A 24,157-nucleotide genomic window follows, 5' to 3' on the forward strand; every position below is an offset into this window, starting at 1 on the left:
TTATTGTGTTTTATTTGTGCTGCATCAGATCTGAGATAGCAATTATTTTGCACTTGTGTACTGGAAATGACATTAAACAATCTTGACCTGTCAAGAACTGTGTGGAATACTACCCTTTTGCTATGCGTACTGCTGAATTAATTGGTTTTATTCCTAAACTATCAGTGTTGATGATTGGTGAAGAAACAACTTGTGAAAGAAGTCTTTGACTCCGCTCCATGTTTGTTGTGCTTGGTAAACCTTCAGTAACATTGGTGTTTTACTCTATGCCTTCTCTAAGCCCTGCTAATTTACACATGCCATTATGGACGTGTGCCTATTAATCAAGTGCCCAATGCAGAATGGGCTGTAGGTCACACCTCTGTAATATTAACTCAGCTTCTCTTCCTCTACTCGTACTGCCTGATCTGACAAGCATTTCCTGCAATTTTGACCCATATTTGACACATTTCCATGTGCCTTTGCTTGTTTACTCTCTCTAACTCTCTTCATCACTCTACTGCGGCATGGTAGTGCAATGCGTTACAGTACGAGCGACCCAGGTTCAATTCCCACGGCTGCCTGTAAGGATTTTATACACTCTCCTTGTGACCGTCTGGGTTTCCTCCGGTTTTCTCCCACAGTCCACGGATGTACCAATAGGTAGGTTAACTTGTCATTGTAAATTGTCCCATGATTAAGCTAGGATTAAATCGGAGCATTGCTGGGCGGTGCGGCTCGAAGGGCTGGAAGGGCCTATACCGCATTGTATCTGAATACATAAATAAGTAATAAAAAGCTAGATTAAAATTTAAATGTAACTTGGTTTAACTCTTTCCTAGTTCAAAAGAAAGGTTTTCAGCTCGAAACCTTTAACCCCCTTTCTTTTTTCACAGATATTTCCTGACCTGCTGAGTGCTTCCATTTTTAAATTAAATTAATTTTATTTAATTATTTGTATTATAATCATTATAAAAATAATACAACTATTATATTATAAAATTTCTTATGATCACAAGACCCTGTTGGATATTAATAATACAAAGTACAAAATACTGATAAGTCCGGTTCATTATCAAGACCGTCAGCAGAGGAGCTGGATAGCCTTGGGTTAATGCAAGGACCAGGCCTTCCAGGCCCTCATACTGCGGAGTCACCTGTTACAGCCACCCAAGGGAGGAGGTGACAAAAGCTGTGTGAGGGAGTGCTCTGAAATTGATTCTAGGTTAAAAAGCTAAACCCTGCAAGCTGGCTTTCCCGCCAATACTGCTCTACAATATATATATTTTTGTGTGACTGTGTGTTTGCTGCTATCTTTACGTGCTCTATGTGCCTTGTGCTGTGTCTGACTGTCGGTGCTGTGTTTTACAACCTGGCCCCAGAGTAACACTGTCTCATTTGGCTGTATTCATGTGAAATGAGGTACTACTGCTTCCCTGTTCTTACAGAAACATGACAACATCCCATGCACCATTAAGATTTGGCCCCCACAGCTGCCTGTGGCAAAGAATTCCAGATTTACCACTCTCTGGGTAAAGAAATTCCTCCTTGTCTCTGTTCTAAAAGGATGCTCCTCTATTCTGAGGCCATGCCTTAGACTCTCCTACCATAGGAAACATCCTCTCCACATCCACTCTATCAAGGGCTTTCACTATTCGATAGGTTTCAATGAGGTCACCCCTCTTTCTTCTGAGTTCTGGTGAACACAGGCCCAGAGCCATTAAACGCTCTTCATATGACAAGTCATTCAAACCTGGACTCATTTTCATGAATCTCCTTGGAACCTTCTCCAGTTTTAGCACATCCTTTCTAACATACAAGGCACCCAAACCTGCTCACAATACTCCAAGTGAGGCCTCACCAGTGCTTTATAAAGTCTCAACATTACATCCTTGCTTTTGTATTCTAGTCCTCTTGAAATGAATGCTAACATTGTATTTCCTTTCTTCACCACAGACTCAACCTGCAAATTAACCTTCAGGGAATCCTGCCCAAGGACTCACCAGTCCTTTTACACCTCAGTGTTTTTGTATTTTCTCTCAATTTAGAAAATAACCCTTTCATTCTTCTACCAAAGTGCATGACCATACACTTCCTGACACTGTATTTTACCTGCCATTTCTTTACCCATTCTCCTAAACTGTCTAAGACTCTCTGCTTCTTCAAAACCACCTGCCCCTGCACCTATCTTCATACTGTCTATAATCTTTGCAAGAAAGCCAGCAATTCCATCATCCAAATCATTAACATATAATGTAAGAAGAACTGGTCCCAACACAGACCCCTGTGAAACACCTGTAGTCACCTGCAGCCAGTTAGAAAAAGCTCCCTTTATTCCCACTCTTTGCCTCCTGCCAATCAGTTATTACTTTATCTATGCTACAATTTTTCCAGTAATACCAGCTTGTTAAGCAGTGGCACCTTGTCAAAGGCCTTCTGAAAATTCAAGTACACAACATCAACTGATTCTCCATTGCCTATCCTGCTTGTTACCTCTTCAAAGAATTCCAACAGATTTGTCAGGCAAGATTTTCCCTTGAGGAAATCAGGCTGACTACTGCCTATTTTATCATGTGGCTCTAAGTCCACTGAGACCTCTTCCTTAACAATCAACTCCAACATCTTCCCAACCACTGAGGTCAGACTAACTGGCCTATAGTTTCCTTTCTTCTGCCTCTCTCCCTTCTTGAAGAATGGAGTAACATTTGAAATTATCCAGTCTTCTGGAACCATTCCAGAATCTGGCGATTGTTAAAAGATCATTACTAATGCCTCCACAATCTCTTCAGCCACCTCTTTCAGAACTTTTGGGTGTACACCATCTAGTCCAGGTGACTTACCTACCTTCAGATCTTTCAGTTTCCCAAGGATCTTTTCTCTAGTCATGGTAACTTCACACACTTCATGTCCCCTGACACCTGGAACTTCCACTATACAGTTAGTGTCTTCCACAGTGAAGTCTGATGCAAATTACTTATTCAGTTCATCTGCTATTTCACTGTCCCTCATTGTTACCTCTCCAGCATCATCTTTGCAGTGGTCCAATATCCACTCTCACCGCTCTTTTACACTTTATGTATCTGAAAAAACTTTTGGTATCCTCTTTAATATTATTGACTAGCTTACTTTTGTATTCCATCTTTACCTTCTTAATGATTTTGTTAGTTGCCTTCTGTAGGTTTTTAAAAGCTTCCCAATCCACTAACTTCCCACTAATCTTTGCTCTATTATATGCCCTTTCTGTGGTGAAGGCACATCATCTTTTCCAAGGGAAAGGGAATTAAAAACTAGGTATAAGTTTTAGCTGAGAGGGGAAAGACTTAAAATAGACCTAAGGAGCAACTTCTTCATGCAGAGAGAGGTGCATATATGGAACAAGCTGATAAAGGAAGTGCTTGAGACAAGTATTATAGAAACATAGAAACATAGAAACATAGAAAATAGGTGCAGGAGTAGGCCGTTCGGCCCTTCGAGCCTGCACCGCCATTTATTATGATCATGGCTGATCATCCAACTCAGAACCCAGCCTTCCCTCCATACCCCCTGACCCCTGTAGCCACAAGGGCCATATCTAACTTCCTTTTAAACATAGCTAATGAACTGGCCTCAACAGTTTGCTGTGGCAGAGAATTCCACAGATTCACCACTCTCTGTGTGAAGAAGTTTTTCCTAATCTCGGTCCTAAAAGGCTTCCCCTCTATCCTCAAACTGTGACCCCTCGTCCTGGACCTCCCCAACATCGGGAACAATCTTCCCGCATCTAGCCTGTCCAATCCCTTTAGGATCTTATACGTTTCAATCAGATCTCCCCTCAATCTTCTAAATTCCAACGAGTACAAGCCCAGTTCATCCAGTCTTTCTTCATATGAAAGACCTGCCATCCCAGGAATCAATCTGGTGAACCTTCTTTGTACTCCCTCTATGGCAAAGATGTCTTTCCTCAGATTAGGGGACCAAAACTGCACACAATACTCCAGGTGTGGTCTCACCAAGGCCTTGTACAACTGCAGTAGTACCTCCCTGCTCCTGTACTCGAATCCTCTCGCTATAAATGCCAGCATACCATTCGCCTTTTTCACCGCCTGCTGTACCTGCATGCCCACTTTCAATGACTGGTGTATAATGACACCCAGGTCTCGTTGCACCTCCCCTTTTCCTAATCGGCCACCATTCAGATAATAATCTGTTTTCCTATTTTTGCCACCAAAGTGGATAACTTCACATTTATCCACATTAAATTGCATCTGCCATGAGTTTGCCCACTCACCCAACCTATCCAAGTCACCCTGCATCCTCTTAGCATCCTCCTCACTGCTAACACTGCCACCCAGCTTCGTGTCTTTTATATAAAATATAAAAGAAACTCGGGCAGGTACATGGATAGGAAAGGTGCAATGGGTTCCTAACCTGGGGTCCACAGAGCCCTCAGTTAATGGTAGAGGTTCATGTCTTTAAAAAGGCTGGGAACTGTCATGATCCTTATCATCATCTCTCCCGCATTTAGCCAACATTCCACCTCTATTTATTTATCTCTGCTCCGGCTGGCTCTGTCTTGCAATCTAAACACTAAAACTTAATGACTGCTCTGCTCTACTAATATGACTATTAAACCACCCCCAGCCTTTTTCAGTTTGTATGATGCTTAAGTTGACCATTTTACAAACTTTCCCAATTTTCTTATGATTCCTTGAAATTTCTTCTTCAATTGGTATCAAGGGTTAATGTTTTCTCTGACTTTGATAGACTCCATTTGATGATTGCATTGGAGTGTGTTAAGGAGCTTCCAATGAACCCTACTTACTATATAGACTAGGGGTGGCAAACATATGGCACAGGTACCCAAGGTGGCACACTCAGAAGTTTTTTCGACTCATGGCACGCAGTACTGCCCTTAATTCTAGAAACCCCACCCATAATAGAAAGACACATAATGATTATCTTTACTGACAGATGAAGCAGCAAATGATTTTTTACACTCCAAGAGCAGTGAGATGCTTTCATATGAAATGTCTCACGCCAGCTAGACAGTGGTGAAAACATGTGACATTGGTTGATATGTTTTCAATCCTCACAAACTTTGTGTACACATCAGTATTTAAATAGTAAATGGTTACAACTACATTTCTATTGAGAAATTATGTTATTTTTCAATTGTATTTTAAAAGATTAGTATTAATTTGTACTCCAGGGAGCACGAAGAGCAGAATCAAATATCGCTGTGATGATTGTACGCTCTAGTATCAATTGTTTGGCGACAATAAAGTATAAAGCATAAGGTATAAAGTATAATGTTTTGAGCAGATTTTCTGAAGTGTTTCATTTATTTCGATCTGTCTCCATTATACTTCTATTAGCAACAAAACAGTGAATACACAGAAATAAGCAACACGACTCATTCCTTTTCCCTAAAAAGTCCCCCCTTGGCACCCCAGTCCAGGTGCAGAGGCAACCAATGCTCCCTCAACACCAATACTTCCCCTCCTACCTTCCTCCCCCTCCAATTCAACATGTGGATGAACAACACAGGCTACCACTGTCTACATCCCTTCTTTACCCTGCACCTATCATCCACACCTTCACATACCAACTGCTATCATCCCGATCTTCACCTCCCCCAGCCCCCACCTACCACCAACTCCCCAGTCATCACGGACTCACCTTCACTACTGAGCAGGTGAGAAGGGCTCTGGGGAAACACAGACACGGCAAAGCATTGGAACCGGATGGTGTGAACCCCAAGGTCCTGAAGGAGTGTGCTGAGCGACTGTGTGCAGTTCTCCAGCGCAGTTTCACTCTGAGTCTCAGCTGCAAAGGGTCCTGACCATGTGGAAAACATCATGTCTGGTCCCAGTACCCAAAAAGGGTCAAGCAAAAGTCTTGAATGACTACCATCCAGTGACTCTAACCTCACACATAATGAAGACCCTAGGGAGGCTTGTCCTGGCTCATCTCGACTCCTGATCAGCTCAGCCCTCAACCGTCTGCAGTTGGAGTTGATTGGCAATGCTGTCATCTACCTGCTGAACAGAGCCTACTCCCATCTGGATAAGCAGGGCAGCACTGTGAGGATCACTTATTTTGATTTCTCAAGCGCCTTCAATATCATACAGCCCTCATTGCTGGGGGAAGAGCTCCATTCAATGCAGGCTGGCATTTTCATTGCATCCTGGATAATGGGCTACCTGGCTGATAGACCACAGTATGTATGGCTTCAGAGCTGTGTGTCAGACATGGCTATAAGCAGCACTGAGGCCCCACTGGGGACTGTATTGGCTCCCTTCCTGTTTACTCTCTGTACCTCAGACTTTAGATGCAACACTGAGTCATGTCATCCGCAGAAATTCTCTGATGACTCAGCAAAAGTTGGATGAAAAAGGAAGGACGAGAGGATGAATACAGGGCCCTGGTGGAGGACTTCACCAAATGGTGCAAGCTGAATCATCTGCACTCAACATCAGTGAGAGAACAGAGATGGCGATGGACTTTAGGGAGACTAACCCTGCATTGGTCCCTGTTACTATTGGTGATGAGGACATGGATGTGGTGTGGACGCGGGGGTGCACCTGGATGACAGACTTGAGTGGAGCACCAACACAGAGGCTGTGTACAAGGGCCAGAGTCGCCTCTACTCTCTGAGGAGACTGAGGTCCGTTAGAGTACGCAGGCCTCTCCTTCGCATGTTCTACAATCTGTTGTTGGCAGTACACAGTGGTGTGCTGGGGCAATGACACCAACATGGGTGATGCCAAAAAGCTGAATAAACGGATTAGAAAGGCTGGCTCTGTTATAGGAGTCAAACTGGACACACTGGAGGCTGTGATAGAACAAAGGACCCTACAGAAAATCCTGACAATTCTGGACAATGTTTCTCACCCTCTGCCTGCCACCTTGACTGAACAGAGGAGCATTTTTAGTAACAGACTAAGACAACTATGCTGCTTCAAAGAGTGCAATATGAGGTCATTCTTACCCTTGGCCATTAGCCTCTATAACGAATCAATCCATAGCTGGGGAAGTGATGAACCCCCCCCCCCCCGGTTAAACTGTTTGTGTTAATTCATTTTTTAATCTTTCTACTTCTCTTCTAGTATTTATGTCTGTGCACTTGTAATGCTACTGTGACACTGTAATTTCCTTTGGGATCAATAAAGTGTCTATCTATCTGTCTAATTATTGTACTAATTCATTAATCAATGATAATCTCTGCTTAAAATTACCATGACACACCAGAGAATTTTTTAGTGGATTATTGCCAATTTGGGTATATGCTCTCAAACAGGTCCACCACTCCTGAATAGACACATGTATGATTAGAGCTATTTAGTCTGGTTATCCACAGGAACAAAAGCCAAGAAGAACCATAACAAGACATTGGCCTTCAGGAAAAGCTGAATGGAGAAAATTGGCAGCTAAATAATTGATTAAAACCTGAAAAAATATGCAATATTTTATTGAATGAAGTGCCATTCTCATAAAATTAGAAAGACTTTGAGGTAGAAACCAAACGAATATTACGGTCAATGGGAATGTTCCTACAACCATATCATGTGAATGAGATAATCCATCTCCACAATATATCTCAGTGAAATCAGATTTCACTAAAATTAATAATGCTTTCTATATATTTCAGAATAACAGATGACGAAGAATGCTTAATATGTGAACCATCATCTGGTTTGGATTTTCAGATATTCCTGAGCAATGAGCTAGATTAAGGAAATTGGAAGGAGATGCAGTTTGTGATAGGATTCTGTACTATATTTATATGCCTCCTCAATTAAATGCAACATATCAATGATTGTTTGAAAATCTGGCCCATAATCACCTTAGGCAGAGAAGGAGAAGTCGGAATGTTATTGAGAACCTTAGCACGGCAGCGTAGTGGTTAGCACAACACTTTACAGCACAGGTGACTGGGGTTCAATTCCTGCCGCAACCTGTAAGGACTTTTTATGTTCCCCACATGGGTTTCCTCCAGCAACCAACGGTCCCAAGATGTTCCAGCTGGTAGATTAATTGGTCATTGTAATTTGTGCTATGATTAAATCGGAGGATTGCTGGGCTTGAAGGGCTGGACGTACATACATACAAAAATAGATAGATAGGTAGATAGATAGATTGATTGATAGATAAATAAATAAAATGAACAGTGGAAGGAGTGACCCACATTGCGAACTACCCCCTGCACAGCTCTGCCAGGCACTTCCTGCCCACCTGTTGAAAGGTCTGTATTTACAGCTTCCACAGGAGCTCAGAGTGACAGCCAGTCTTCCTCAATCATAGGTAGTTACCTAAGAAGAAGGCGTTTACAAAAGATACAGCTCTTTAAAACATATCTAATCAGGCTCTGTCTTCCTTCCCTAGCTCCCATGGTCCCCTCTCCTCTCCTATCGGATTCCTTCTTCTTCTTCAGTCCCTTACTTCTTCCACCTATCACCTCCCAGCTTCTCACTTCATTCCCTCCTCCCCCAGCCACTTACTTTTCCCTTCATCTGACCTCACCTATCACCTGCCAGCTTGTACTCCTTCCCTCCCACACCTTCTTATTCTTGCTTCCCCCCCCCCACCACCTTTCTAGTCCTGATGAAAGGTCTCAACCCAAAACGCCGAATGTTTATTCCCCTCCCTTGATGCTGCCTGACATATCGAGTTCCTCCAGAGTTTACAGAGAATGATGTGAAAAACGAAAAGGCATCCAGTGAGCAACATTCTGTGGGCAAAAATAACTTATTAACCAGAGAGGTCAGAGGAGGATTCCAGGAGTCCAGCAGTTTCTGAAATACTTAAGCTACCCTGTCTGGCACCCATAATCATTCCACAGTCAAAGTTACTGAGATCACATTTCTTCCCCATTCTGATGATTCCTCTAAACATCAACTGAACCTCTTGACCATGTCTGCGTGCTTTTATGCATTGAGTTGCTGCCATATGATTGGTTGATCAGATATTTGTATTAACGAGCAGGTGTACAGCCTTCCATACCCCTCACATCCATGCACCTGTCCAAGTATCTCCTAAATGTTGAAATTGAACCCGTATCCACCACTTGCACAAGCAGCTCGCTCCACACTCTCTCCACCCTCTCCGTGAAGAAGTTCTCCCTCATGTTCCCCTTACACATTTCACCTTTCACCCTTAACCCATGACCTCTAGTTCTAGTCTCACCCAACCTCATTGTCCTGCTGTGCTTAGGCCACATGGCATTTGTACATTTGCAGGAAGCAATAAGCATCTAAGTGAAAATATCTAAAGAGCCCTCCTTAATCCCCTTCTATCCTTTTGATCTCGGGATTCACTGTGCGGCAAACGAGCACTGTGGGACTGTAAACAGTGAAGACAGGAGATACTAGTGATACAGAGTTCAGCCGGAGAGACCTCTGAATCACTGGCGCTGAGAGCAGCTAGGAAAATGTTGCTCAACGTCTGGTTGCTTTCTTGTTTGTGCTTTGGTCGTCTAGCTGTAGGATTCTGTCTGTGTCCTCCCCAATGCATCTGTACCTTCCAGAGTGGCAAAGACCAGGCAAGGTATCCCAGCAGCTTAAAATTGGTCTTAGATAAGAATGGAGAGTATAAGTCAGTGACTGTTTGGAAGCTAATCATCTATACTATTATATTATATTAAATTATTAATACAAACGTAATCATTTGCAATTCAGTTCATTTTGATTGTGCTCTTTAAAATAGCTATAACTGATGATCTGGAATAACGTCTGTGTAAATATGCTCTGTAGTATGCTAAATTATAAACATATTTTTGAAAACATTTCGCAAGCTCCAAACAATGTTTCTCATAAGCTTAATTCAAACTTCAAATTTCTGCACTCTGTGCAGAATACTTGATAGTTTGTTTTTTATAACACGGAGTTCTGTATAAAGTCAAATGGTAACAGTAACGTACAGTTTTGGAAAATGATAAGCAGGTTCTCCGTTGTTGGCATATATGTATATTATCACAATAACACAGGATCAAAAGTAATTTCTGCTCCAGCTGTTAGTTTCATGCATTTGCTTTTAATGATCAATAGAGATCTTACTCATTAAATATGAGGTGATCTATTCATTCCTCAAGATTCGGTTGAGTTATTCTATGATCTTGATAGTCTATTTGCATGTTTTGTCACCATACAAGTAAACGTAATCCGGTAGTGCTGAGGAAACAGAGAGTCTGCAAAGAGATTTAGATAGATTGGGAGAATCGGCAAAGAAGTGGCAAATGAAATACAATGTTGGAAAGTGTATGGTCATGCACTTTGGTAGAAGAAATAAACGGGCAGACTATTATTTAAATGGGGGAGAGAATTCAAAGTTCTGAGATGCAACGGGACTTGGGAGTCCTCGTGCAGGATACCTTTAAGGTTAACCTTCAGGTTGAATCGGTGGTGAAGAAAGCGAATGCAATGTTGGCATTCATTTCTAGAGGAATAGAGTATAGGAGCAGGGATGTGATGTTGAGGCTCTGTAAGGCACTGGTAAGACCCCACTTGGAGTACTGTGTGCAGTTTTGGTCTCCTAATTTAAGAAAGGATGTGCTGACATTGGAGAGGGTTCAGAAAAGATTCACTAGAATGATTCTGGGAATGAGAGGGTTAACATATGAGGAACGTTTGACCGCTTTTGGACTGTACTCCTTGGAGTTTAGAAGAATGAGGGGGACCTCATAGAAACATTTTGAATGTTGAAAGGCATGGACAGAGTGGAAGTGGCAAAGTTGTTTCCCATGGTAGGGGAGTCTAGAACGAAAGAGCATGACTTAAGAATTAAAGGGCGCCCATTCAGAACAGAAATGTGAAGAAATTTTTTTAGTCAGAGGGTGGTAAATCTATGGAATTTGTTGCCACGGGCAGCAGTGGAGGCCAAGTCATTGGGTGTATTTAAGGCAGAGATTGATAGGTATCTGAGTAGCCAGGGCATCAAAGGTTATGGTGAGAAGGCAGGGGAGTGGAACTAAATGGGAGAATGGATCAGCTCATGATAAAATGGCGGAGCAGACTCGATGGGCCGAATGGCTGACTTCTGCTCCTTTGTCTTATGGTCTTATGGTCTTATGGTCTTATAATCAGAGCACTTTTCCCACAGTGCACGAATGATGTCTCCTCATACAGCGATGAAACATTTGCAAATGGATTGCCAAGCTCAGAGAACAACTCAGCCCATCCATCAATCACCAGAGCTACACTTTTTCTGAGTTATTTTCATTCATTAAGATGCTGGACTTTAGATTGTACCATGTGTAGTACATAAACTGTTGAATACAATTCACACAGGGATCCCATGTGCTCTCAACAGAACTCCAGATGATAAAACTCTTCCCGTTCCTCTTCCTGTTTGCTCCTCCAAACCCCGACCCTCACCAAAAGAAGGTCTACTCATTGACGTTCTCGAAGCTGGCTATCTCCTGCCCACCATGACCCACTCAGTGTTGTGACGCTGATGTGAAGGTATCTGACAGGACAATAATTAAGTCTGTTACTGCCGGTCCTAACATTCCAGGTCTTAAGTTTTAGTTTGTGGAGAAGAATTAGCCTGTGGTGTGGTTTCTAAGACTGTGGGGTAACCCTTATACTTCAGTTGTCACATAGCCTTCACGGAACAATGTTTTGATCCAATAGCAAGAGGGACAAAGGTCAGCAAACAATATACTGGAGGAATTCAACAAGCCAAATGGCATTCTAAGAAGAGACTAATAGACTTCTCGACATTACATGAGTTAAGGAATATGGGGATGGTGCTGCAAATTGGTGCTGAGCAAGATTAAGCAAGAGTTTGAGGAAAGGTGGTACAAGCTCAAGGGGTTGGGTAGCTTACTCCCGCTCCTCCTTCTGGTGTTCAAAGACTTGATTGAGGACAATACGATTGACTTCTTCTCTGGCAGCAAAGATTGTCACTGGATGTTGTTGTTCATCATTGCAGTAGGGATTTAAAAAATGGTTATTTATTTATTGATTGATTGGCATACAACACGGGATAAGCCCTTCTGGCCCTTTGAGCCACACTGCCCAGTAACCACCAATTTAACCCTGGCCTAATCATAGGACAACTTACAATGACCAATTATCCTACCAAATGGTACTTCTTTGGACTGTGGGAGGAAACCAGAGAACCCGGAGGAAACCACGGGATCACACAGTACAAATTCCCTGTAGGCAGCTGTAGGAACTGAACACGGGCCACTGGAACTGTGAAGTGTTGTGCTAACCACTATGCCCATGGTGTTCAAAATTATCAGCCCTTGTTTCATGGTACTCACCCATTATAACAGGGAAAAAATTGCCACTGCTGACCGTCTGGGTCTAAAATTTAATATGATTATCAAGACTGAAAACAAGAGGATTAATATAGCCATATCTTATATTAGTATATATGATAATTATAGATCTCTCTTGCATGGAGCAGTTTTCAAAGCAGAAGGATAAAAATTTGAATGGCGACCACAATGTTTTCAGTTATTTTAAATGCTTATTGAATTATTTGACAATCTATCAAGAATAATTAAACAAGCAGCAGATTTTCTTTTTTATTTTCAGGACTGTGCTCTGCAACAATCCAGAAATGACTTTGATTCCCAGTAACATTCCTCCTGACACGATAAAACTGGTAATCGAGAAAACATTCATCAGAGAAGTGTCCGCAGAAGCATTCTCTTCTGCTTCCAGTTTGGAGTGTCTGAGGGTCTCCTTCAATCCCATCAGCTACTTCAGTGGGGACTGCCTTCGTGGTCTGAGCAAGCTGAGGGAACTTCGCCTGAACAACAATGCAATTTCAAGCTTTCCGTGGGAAGCCCTGTCCCACCTGCCACATCTCTGGCTGCTTGATCTACATGGAAATTACCTTCCTTCAGTGCCCACCCAAGCAGCCACTTACTTCCAAAACATCTCCTACCTGGATTTATCAAATAACAGGTTGACAACACTCTCATCCAGCGTGATCTCAACATGGCTCACGGTTCCACAGGCGGCCAAAGTGATCTCATCCACTGGTAATTCAAAACTGATCGTAGGTAGGCAGAAATAACACTGACCTGATTATGTCTTACTCATGATGTTTGGTAGGAACATCTATAAACAAATCCATCAATGATTCAATATCCAAGTGGATTTCTAGCTGAATTATTGGCAAACAGGCTTTTTCCATTGAGGTTGAGTGAGACTAGAGCAGGGGTCGGCAACCTTTTTGCCTCTGTGGGCCGGATCGCGTATTAATGAGCGGACGGTGGGCCAGATAAATGCCATAAAAAACTTGAAATATGGGAATTATCCACTTAAATACATCTAGTTATCTTTTGCCTCAAATTAATGAATAACGCATGCTAGAAAATCATTTGTGCTTAAGGTTGTCTATCCCTGGACTAGAACAAGAGGTTGTAGGTCAAGGGTGAAAGGTAAAATATTGAAGGGGAACTTCTTCACTCAGAGGATGGTGAGATTGCGGAATGAGCTACCAGCAGAGGTGGTGGATGTGGGTTCAATTTCAGCATTTAGGATAAATTTGGATAGTTACACAGATGGGAAGGGTATGGAGAGTTATGGTCCTGGAGCACGAGTAAGGCATGTGATTAGGTCCTTCATGGTAGGTTAATTCAGAAGATAAAGATGCATATGATCCAGGGTGAATTATAAGTATGGATTCAGAACTGGCTTGTCCATAGAAGACAAAGACCAGGAATGGAAGGATGGTATTTTGGCTGGAGGAACAGGACCAGTAGGATTATTGTTGGGATCTCTGATGTCTGTGTTTTATATCAATGATTTGGATGAAAGTGGGGGAATCTAAGACAGAAGACACAGCCTCAGAACAGAGGGACATCCATTTAGAATGGAGATGAGGAGGAATTTCTTTTGTCAGGGAGTGGTGAATCAGTGGAATTCATTGCCATGGCTAGCTGTGGAGGCCAAGTCATTGGGTATATTTAAGGCAGAGGTTGATAGACTTTTGATTATTCAGGGCATGAAGGGATACAGGGAGAAGCAGGAGATATTGGATCAGTCATGTTGGTATGGTGGAGCAAACTTTGGCCAAATGGTATAATTCTGCTCCTATATTTTATGGTATTATGGAAAGTACCGATGGGTGGATTAGCATGTTTGTGGATGACACCAAAATTGCTGAAGTTATGGACAGTGTAAAGGACTATCCAAGAATACAGTGGGGTATAGATCAGTAATAGATGTGGACAGAGAAGTGGCAAATCGGATGAAATCTGGGCAAACGTGATGTTTTGCACTTCAAGAGGTCAAATGAAAGGAGAAAGTGAAAGTGGCTGCAAGTGGATAAGGTAGATAGGGTAGTTAAGAAAGCTTATGTGGTGTTAGCTTTCATAAGTCGAGAGATAGAGTTTAAGAGTCGGGATGTAATGATGCAGCTCTATAAAACTCTGGTTAGGTCACACTTGGAGTACTGTGTCCAGTTCTGGTCACCTCACTATAGGAAGGATGTGGAAGCATTGGAAAGGGTACAGAGGAGATTTACCAGGATGCTGCCTGGTTTAGAGAGTATGCATTATGATCAGAGATTAAGGGAGCTAGGGCTTTACTCTCTGGAGAGAAGGAGAATGAGAGGAGACCTGATAAAGGTGTACAAGATAATAAAAGGAATAGATAGAGTGGACAGCCAGCGCCTCTTCCCCAGGGCACCACTGCTCAATACAGGAGGCCATGGCTTTAAGGTAAGGGGTGGGAAGTTCAAGGGGGATATTAGAGGAAGGTTTTTTACTCAGAGAGTGGTTGGTGTGTGGAATGCACTGCCTGAGTCAGTGGTGGAGGCAGATACACTGGTGAAATTTAAGAGACTACTAGACAGGTATATGGAGGAATTTAAGGTGGGGGGTTATATGGGAGGCAGTGTTTGAGGGTTGGCACAACATTGTGGGTCAAAGGGCCTGTACTGTGCTGTACTATTCTATGTTAGATGTTCTATGTGGTAAAGAAGGCACTTGGCATGCTTGCCCTCATTGATAGAGTTGTTGAATATAAGAGTAAGGAAGTCATGCTGTAGCTATATAAAACTTTAGTCAGACCACACCTGGAGTATAGTGCTTACCTGTTGTAAGAAAGATGTGGAGACTGCGGAGAGGAAGCAGTAGAGGTTCACCAGAATGCTGCCTGGATTAGAGGGTATAACCTATAAGGAAAAGCTGGACAAATGTGGGTTGCTCTCCCAAGAGTACTGCAGACTAAAGGAGAACGTTATAGAGTTTCAAAATACATGAGCAGGATAGATCGGGTACATAGTCATCATTTTTTCCTTGTGACAGAAACTTCAAGATCAATGGAAGTTTAAAAGGTGACATGAGGGTGAGGAGTAGATTTTATTATCCAGAGTGATAGGAGCCTGGAATAGGCTGCCAGGGGTTGCAGTGCAAACAGGCAGTTTGGTGGAGGCTTATAGGTAGACACAAGGGAATAGAGGGATATGGATGATACATAGGAGGACATTTAGTATAAATTGGTGTCAAGGTTGGCAAAACATCATGGACCAAGTGGGCTATATTGTTCTATATTCTACTATGTGCCTGTGGGATTTCGAAGTTAATGGCAAGGCCAGCATGTAGCGCCTGCTCCAAATTTCCTTTGGGAATTGGCCAATTACTTCAAGGAACGGTTACAAGATATCCACAGTTGTTGCTACACATAGTAACATAACAGGTACAGATATTCTTCAGTAAACCACACGCAGAATGCTGGAGGAACTTAGTAAGTTAGGCAGCATCTACGGAAAGGAATAAATAGTCAACGTTTTGACCTGAGACCCTTCATCAGTTCTAGAAAGGAAAGGGGAAGAAACCAGAATAAGGGGGTGGCGAGAAGGGAAGGAGTACAAGCTGGCAGGTAATAGGTGAGACCAGGTGAAGGGGAAGGTAGGTGGTTGGGGGATGGGGATGGAGGATGAGGTGAGAAGCTGGGATGTGATAGGGTAGGAGCTAAGGAAGAAGAAATCTGATAGGACAAGACAGTGGATTAAAGAAAGAGAGGGATCTGACGGGCAGGTGAGGAGAAGGGGTAATAGGTGAACCAGAATGAGAAATGGAAAAGGGGAGAAGGGGGGAGAGTGGAAAAATTACCAAAATTTAGAGAAATTGTAAGATCGGTAAGGCAGGATTTTATGACAACCCAGTGCTCACCATTACTGAGACTAGCTTCTCAATTCGGCAATGAATTTAGTTAACTTAATTTAAAATCTTCAGCTGCCTTGGTGCAGATTCCTGGATCATCAAACATCAGGGTTAAAACTCCAATAAGTTAACCCCTGGCTTGCTTTGATTAAAAATGTCTCTCGCTTGTTACTTGTTACTGCCTTCACAATGATAACTGTTAAAGAACTTTTCAACATTTTAATTATCAAACTCAAGTCAATCAGCAGTAATTTTGTCTTTGGCGAAACTACTGACCTTCCAATCTTTGTACTTACCGTCAGAGTTTCCTGCATGCCTCTCTGCTATTTATAATCTGAAATAAATTCATTTTAACTAAGAACCCTCCAGGAGGACCACAACTTTGTCGTGGTTTGGAGGCTTGCGTGTCTCAATGGCCCAGAGGGCTAATCCGGCTGGAGTCAGGGCTTCATGATTTGGCTCTTGCTTGGGTCACCAATGCCAAACAGGTCAAAGGGTAGAGGCCAGGCTAAGAGTGGTTCACCAGTCCTCTAGGTTCAGTGGTTCAGCTCAGGGCTAATAACCCGATTGGTAAAATAAAACTGTTACAGAAACAGCAATGAAGAATCCTTCTACATCTGTTTGTGAGAGTATTCCTGAGTCTCCACCCAGGAATTGCATGGCTAACAGTAGTGAAAACCGAGAGGAAGCTACCGGCACGAAGGAAGCCCTGAACAATGCTAGAAGGTGGCTGAGAACAGACAGAAATAGAGGACCTTCATTACTGCCCTAAATGCCAGCAATCATAACAAGCATTAAGAAACTAAGAAGACGCGAGTTGTCATCATTCTGTCCAAGTTCTGAAGGTTGTTGGTTCATCACTGGGTTATCCTGCCATCTAATGGCTGCTTATGGGAGAATACCTACAACATATTGAACTCAGTAAAATATCTCCCTCTTCGCTTAACACAATGGGGTTTAATACTCTTTTTTTTTCACCTGGGTGAGATAAGAATCTGACAGGTGCTTCACCCCCCTATTGCCTGATTCTGATCAGTTGCCAGTTTTACACTGAGACATCTGTAGCATATACAGAGAGCAGCTGGTCAGATGCTGCAATTCTGTACAAAGAGGTACTATATACACCCATTATTACATGAGACACGAATACTGCCAAATATGAAAAAGGTCTATGTTCTGTCTTTTAATCATCAATTCATGGTCATAACACCTTAATGTAACAACTTTAAGTGTTTTTTGTTACAAAAATCTATCCATCATTGCGCACATCTACAAAAAGTGCTACTACAAGAAAGCAGCATCTATCATCAAGGACCCCCACAATCCAGGCCATGCTCTCTCTTCAGTACGACCATCAGACAGGAGGTAGAGCAACCTTAGGTCCCACACCACTAGTTCTAGGTTATCACTCTGCAACCATCAGGCTCCTGAACTGGCAATGATAACATCACTCACCACTGCTCTGAACTGATTCTACGACCGACAGACTCACTTTCAAGGACTCTTTTCAACTCATGTTCTCAGATATTATATTTTTGTTTGCAACCAATAAACAAGCCAGCTCTTGTTTATATACTGTTTTACATAGATTCTTTATTTTCATATAAATGCCTGCAAGAAGATGAATCTCAGGGTCGTATATGGTAACATCTATGTACTTTAAACTTTCTTTCTTTTTCAATCTTTTTATTAATTTCAGCATCATAAACATTACAGAAAATAGATACAGAGAAATTGGGATTACAATATTGATAAATAGTTTATACAAGTATAAGCTCAATTGACACAAAATTAATGAGCCTCCCAAAACCTCAAAAAGTACAAATATAATATAGGAAAATATAAAGTGAAAATACAAAAATATCATGAAAAAAGAAAAAAAAATTATACCCCAAAAGGAAAAAAACACTAAACCAACTAAAAGAAAACTAAACTAAAGAAAAAAAAGAAAAAGGAACGGCTATTATGATACCTCAGATAAGAACATCAGCGATGTTAACTCTGCTCCTCTCCCCGTATATGGAGTAACAAAATAGAATTGGAAAGGGTCAAATTACATCATATGAAAATATTGAATAAATGGTCTCCAAATCTCTTCAAATTTAATAGAAGGGGCATAAATGACGCTTCTAATTATTTCTAAATTTAAGCAAGATATAGTTTGAGAGAACCATTGAAATGTAGTAGGAGGATTAATCTCTTTCCAATTCAACAATATGGATCTTCTAGCCATTAGTGTAACAAAAGCAATCATCCGACAAGCTGAGGAGGTCAGATGACGTTGTTCTATCATTGGTAACCAAAGATTGCAGTAATTGGATGAGGTTGTAGATCAATATTCAAAACAGTTGAAATGATATCAAAGATGTTGTCCCAGTACTTCTTCAGCAAAGGGCAAAGAACTTACTGCTTCCTGTGAAAATCTTCCTCGTTGGCACCATAGTGGAGTGGTGGTTGGCACCATGGTGGAGCAGTGGTTGGCACAATGCTGTTACAGCTCGGGGCATTCCAGAGTTCGGAGATCAGTTCCGGCACAATTCTGTAAGGAGTCTGGACGTCCTCTCTGGAATGTGTGGGTTTTCTTTGGTGCTGTGTTTCCTCCCACAGTCTAAAGCCTTACTGGGCAGGTTAATTGGTCATTGTCAATTGTCCCATGATTAGGTTAGGGTTGATCGGGTTTCTCAGGGGTTTCTGGGGCGGCGTGGCTCACAGGGCTGGAAGGGCCTACCCTGCGCTATATTGCTAAATTAATTAATTAATTAATACTTGTTGGCTTTAGGTCAAATGCCATGGGCTACCTCCAGTACATTGACAATAAATAATATTGATAAGAGGTAATCTATTATTTAGGCAGAGTGGACAGCCGGCACCTTTTTCGCAGGGTGGCAATGGCTGGGTTAAAATACTTACTAGATAATTTATCGTCAGCACCATATCCATGTTCTGGAGGTAGCCTAAGCGGTTGATCGAAAGCCAACAAGTCTTGTACGCAGCAAAAAAAGATTTACTCAGGAAGCAGAAAGAAGAAAAACAGTAGCAACATCTACTAACAACATTGTGGGCCAAGGGGCCTGTACTGTTCTATGTTCTATAAATTATAATAATGCTAAAATGCTAAGATTTACAGCTGATATTGCATAGCATGGCAATTTTAATGTAATGAATTATGCAAACCTATTCTCTTCAACAGGATTGCATAACAACCCTTGGGAATGTGACTGCAGATTATCAGAACTAGTTAATTTTGCTAAGATGCACAATCCAACAGCAGCACTGATGGATCCTCGATTAGAATGCTTCAGGCCGGAACATCTCTCTGGCGCCCCCTTCAGCAACGTAAAGCTCAATGAATGCCAAAGCCCAAGCATACACACTACAGAAGGTAAAGTGGTGGTAGTCACAGGGAGCACTGTCTCACTTTGCTGTGCAGCCACAGGAGTTCCTACCCCTACCGTCAGCTGGAACAGGCTGGATAACAAACTACTGAATGGGACAGGTAGGTATCTGGTCATCAAAGACAATTTAAAGACACTTTGCAGCTTGATAGTTCATTGCTAAAGGTTCACAAGGTTGAAAGCCAGTCAACTCAAGTCACGTTTGTTGCCTGGTCCTAATACGAGGGGGCATAAGGTGATTGGAGGAAAGTATAGGGAGAATGTCAGAGGTAACAGTTTTACATCAAGTGTTGCTATGCTTCCGGCACCAACATAGCATGCCCGTAGCTTGCTAACTCTAACCGTTTGTCTTTGGAATGTGGGAGGAAAACGCTGCATCCGGGGGAAGCCCATGCAATCACGGGGAGAACATAAAACATCCTTACAGTCAACGGTGGGAATCAAACCCCAATCAAAATGTCAGGAGGGCTTCACTTTTTTGCAAGAGAATAGTTGAGGTATAATTTCGACATCCCTGCTGTAAGACAGAAACTCCCTCATCACTGCCCTAATGCAAACACACTAATCTTGGGAAAAACTCCAAAGCTTCTTTCCTGTAGCTATCCAGATTCTCAACAAAACTCACTCAAGTGTAATACCCTCACAGTCCCTGCATAAAATCTGTTAAAAGGTCTTTCTTGCTCTCCTTATTCTGTTGATAATTATTGAGTCTGTTCATATGTTCACAGTTATTTAAATTTGATTACTGATGTTTGCACATGAGATTGTTGATTGCTCATGGCTGTCGGCACTATTGGCTTGTAAATTGTTGGTTATTATTGTATTGTCTGTTATGGCATTGTCCTGCGTTTCACGCTTGGCACCGAACCACAATCAATTTTGGAATGTTTCTTATACTGACAGTAAAGTAATTCTGATTCTGAACAAGGTGCTCAAGGAACTCAATGGCTGAGGCTGCATCTGTATAGAGAAATGGACAGTTGATGTTTGGGCCAGAGATGTGAAAAACCACAACCTGAAATATCCATTTCCATCTACACATACTTCCTGACCTGCTAAGTTCCTGCACTGTCTTGCCCCAGATTCCAGCATCTGTAATCTCTGGTCATAATTTTAGCTGTGCTGGTGTCAGTTGTGACACAATGTTTGATCTCTTAAAGATTCCAGGTTAGATTCCTGCTTCAGAGACCTGAGCAAAGAGAATGTAGTGCTGAGAGAGCTTCTGTCTTGCGGAACAGATACCAAACTAGACCTTATTAGATCTTGCAAGATGGAGAAGCCCTCATGATACTTTGATTGGGGTACAATTCCCTCCACTGTCTGGTTAGCACTTTGTAAATTCTCCGTGTGACTGAGTAGGTTTCCTCCGGGTGCTCCTGTTTCCACCCACCTTCCAAATATGTATGGCTAGGGTTCATGATTTGTGGGTACACTACGCTGTTGCCAGAATCATGGTGATACTTGGTGGGCTGCCCCCAACACATCACAAAAACAATCACGCAAATGACGTATTTCACTGTACATTTTGACGTTGTGATGTACATATGACAAATAAAGCTAATCTTTAATCTTTAATGTCATGGCCTGGTCAACTCGATCCCTCACTTATGATTACTATAACAGATATCTGAACACTGTTCATTTCTGCCAATCTGGATTGGCTGCTGCATTTCCCTTGAGAGTGATATGCTTCTAAATTACTTTAGAACATTCTTACAGGGCCTGACCATTGCAGTAGAAATATAAATCTCTACTTCTTTCATCCAGCATGCTTTCAATATTATTTTGTCTGCAAACATGGCTTTACTTGCAAAACTATTCCCAGCTAATGTAAGAGGCAAAGATTGTTTCTACTGTTATAAGAAAGTCATAAAGGTGTTGGGGTGGAAATATGTCTCTACCAAAGGAGGTGTAAGGTGATCCCTCCCTCTGCCAGTCTGCGAGTCACTCCTGGGCAAGGTGTAGCACCTGCTTAGCGCCCCCGATCAGGGTCCCGTGAAGTCATGGGAACAGGTAGTGGATGGTCATATGAGCAGCTGGTGCATATCACAAGTCCTGGTTATGTGACCACTGATGCAAGGCAGACAAGCTCTGAAAACCATTGATAATGGCTGGGGTCACCCATTCTCAAAGCCACTGCCTAGAAGAAGGCAATGGCAAACCACTTCTGTGGAAAAATTTGCCAAGAGCAATCATGGTTCCAAGAACAATCTTGGAAAGACCATGATTGCCCACATCATATGACACAGCACATAACTAATGAACAATAGCTCAAGATATTCTTCCTTAATCTGGTTACATACGATTAGGTGTGTTGTAATTTAGAATGGGCACTTAAGTACCGGAGCCCCATGATTCAATTCAATCAATGCTCATCTATGTGCAAACTCAGTTAGTTGTCCAGTGGAATTTATGTGTAGGATTTAATGAAACATGCCAAATATGGCAAATGTGTGAAACTTTTAACACATAAAAAAAAAGGACAAACCAGATTTATTTGTCATTTTGGCCAGATGTTCAACCTATCAATTCAGGATCACTGTTCAGATACACTCAGAGGCAGCTTTATTAGATAGCTTATGTACACTGAGTCTACGTCCATGGTCTTCTGCTGCTGTAGCCCATCTGCTTCGAGGTTCGATGTGTTGATCATTCAGAGATGCTCTTCTTCACACCATTGTTGTAATGCATTGTTATTTGAGTTACCTTTCTCATTAACAAGGCACTTTTACCCAAAGAAAAGCTGCTCACTGTATTTTCTTTTATTTCTTGCACGATTCTCTGTAAATTCTAGAGACCGTTGTGCACAAAAATCCCAGGAGATCAGCACTTTCTGAAATACTCAAACCACCCTGTCTGGCACCAACAATCATTTCCACGGTCAAAGTCACTTGGATAATAGTTCTTCCACATTCTGATGTTTGGCCTGAACAAAAACCGAACTTGTTGACCATGTCTTCATACTTTATGCATTGAGTTGCTGTCACATGTTTGGCTGATTAGATATTTGCATCAACAAGTAAGTGTACAGGTGTACCTAATAAAGTAGCCACTAAGTGTATGTGTTATAAAATGTGCAAAATATGAAAAATATTTAAAATCTTCTGCATACAAACAAAATTTATTTGTTATTTTAGCCAGTTGTTCATCCTGTACTTTCAGGAACACCATCCAAATATTTATTGTAGGAAAGTGGTTTCAACAGGTGAATATGTCAAAATAATTGTAACTACTTTTAAGATTTATCCAACAATAGTTACATACAAAACATCAGTGTAAAAAAGTAAACAATGGCCATATTCCATTGCTTCAACCTTAAATTAGAATTATATTTTCTGGAGTTCATACCATACATTGCAATCATTGTGTTTTGCAGTGATACTGGACAATACTGACAGGACACTAAAGCTGTCTACACTCAGCCTAGCAGATGTATCCTATCAGGACTCTGGTGAATATTTGTGTCGAGCCAGTAATTTGATGGGAATATCTAATGCTACAATTTCCCTTCTTGTGGTTGAGTCGGGGGTGACAACGGAACTGGTCAAAAGCACATCAGGAAGGAGATGTCTGAGGAAAATGAGAAATCAGAAAGCTGCCACACGCAGTAGGAAGCTGATGACCAGGTACTTGAGTACCATAATCTCCACTGCATCACCAACAGTGATGCCAAGGAGCTCCTACACTATTGATAGGACTGACTACTTCGTCCTGCGTCGTAATCAGATGAATCCAAATGAAAATGTCCCAGACATTGTTTCCCTGAAGATGAAACGTTCCAAAATCAGTAGTTTTTTGCAAAATCAGAGAAGCACCAATGATTCCTGGAATATAACAATGAGTCCTGCTCCAACCCAACCTGAGGCAGACTGCTTAGTAAGATCCGTCAGAGTCATTGGGGGTACCCATCATAGTGTGTCCTTAGCTTGGAGGTCACCCAAGGCAACAAATATCACTCTTTTTAGTATTTTATACACCACGTTTGGTGAAAGGGACATGAGCAGGATAAACGTGGGTCCCGGGAAGACCAAGATCACCATTGATGGTTTGATGCCACAGACCAAGTACATCGTCTGTGTTTGCGTCAAAGGAATCATACCCAAAAAAGAGCAATGTGTGATTTTCTCCACTGATGAGGTGGCTCATGCAAGTGGGACTCAGAAACTGATTAACGCCGTGGTGATCACTGTGGCCTGTGTAATTGTGGTTCCTCTCACCCTCATTGTCTGCTGTGGGGCCTTAAAGAGACGCTGCAGAAAGTTTCTGATTAAACCCCCGGAAGACGATTACCAAAACAACTCATTTGTTACACTTGAAAGTCTAGCAGTGGCACCCGGGACAAACGTCACTGAAGAAGAATATATGACTCATCACAATAAAGATGAGGTCAACAAACTACTGTCTCCAAGGTCCAGTTTGGATTCTGAGGAAGCACTTAGCAATGAAGCACACCAACATGAATATTTCTGTTGACTGGATCAGAACCAAGTGGGGTGTTTGGACATCATCAAATTAGAAATGCCCATGTGAAAAGACAAGGATCTCCCCATTTCTCTTGTGGGAAACATATTTGACATGCTCTGTTCATAGTTTTCCAAACCAATAATTGTTTTAGATTGTTTCAGGAATCTCAGGATCTATTCCTTGGAGCCCTGCAAAAAAAACAAATATTTTC

The 24,157-nt window shown here is 41.9% G+C and overlaps 1 protein-coding gene across 1 annotated transcript; it reads left to right on the forward strand.

Moving 5' to 3' along the window:
• The first annotated feature begins 6,152 nt into the window (after positions 1-6,152).
• On the forward strand, positions 6,153-23,955 carry lrit1a (leucine-rich repeat, immunoglobulin-like and transmembrane domains 1a). The gene is made up of 4 exons (XM_063070624.1): positions 6,153-6,178; positions 12,504-12,976; positions 19,278-19,583; positions 22,859-23,955. The coding sequence occupies exons 1-4, from the start codon at positions 6,153-6,155 to the stop codon at positions 23,953-23,955; spliced, it is 1,902 nt and encodes a 633-aa protein (XP_062926694.1).
• Positions 23,956-24,157: the final 202 nt, after the last annotated feature.

This window comes from Mobula hypostoma, chromosome 18 (assembly GCF_963921235.1).
Source record: "Mobula hypostoma chromosome 18, sMobHyp1.1, whole genome shotgun sequence".
NCBI lineage: Eukaryota > Metazoa > Chordata > Chondrichthyes > Myliobatiformes > Myliobatidae > Mobula > Mobula hypostoma.

Coding starts and splice junctions, on each gene's coding strand:
- lrit1a (XM_063070624.1), top strand. CDS start 6,153: ATGGGCTACCTGGCTGATAGACCACA. Junction 12,977..19,277: donor TAATTCAAAACTGATCGTAG/GTAGGCAGAAAT, acceptor TCTCTTCAACAG/GATTGCATAACAACCCTTGG. Junction 19,584..22,858: donor CAAACTACTGAATGGGACAG/GTAGGTATCTGG, acceptor TGTGTTTTGCAG/TGATACTGGACAATACTGAC.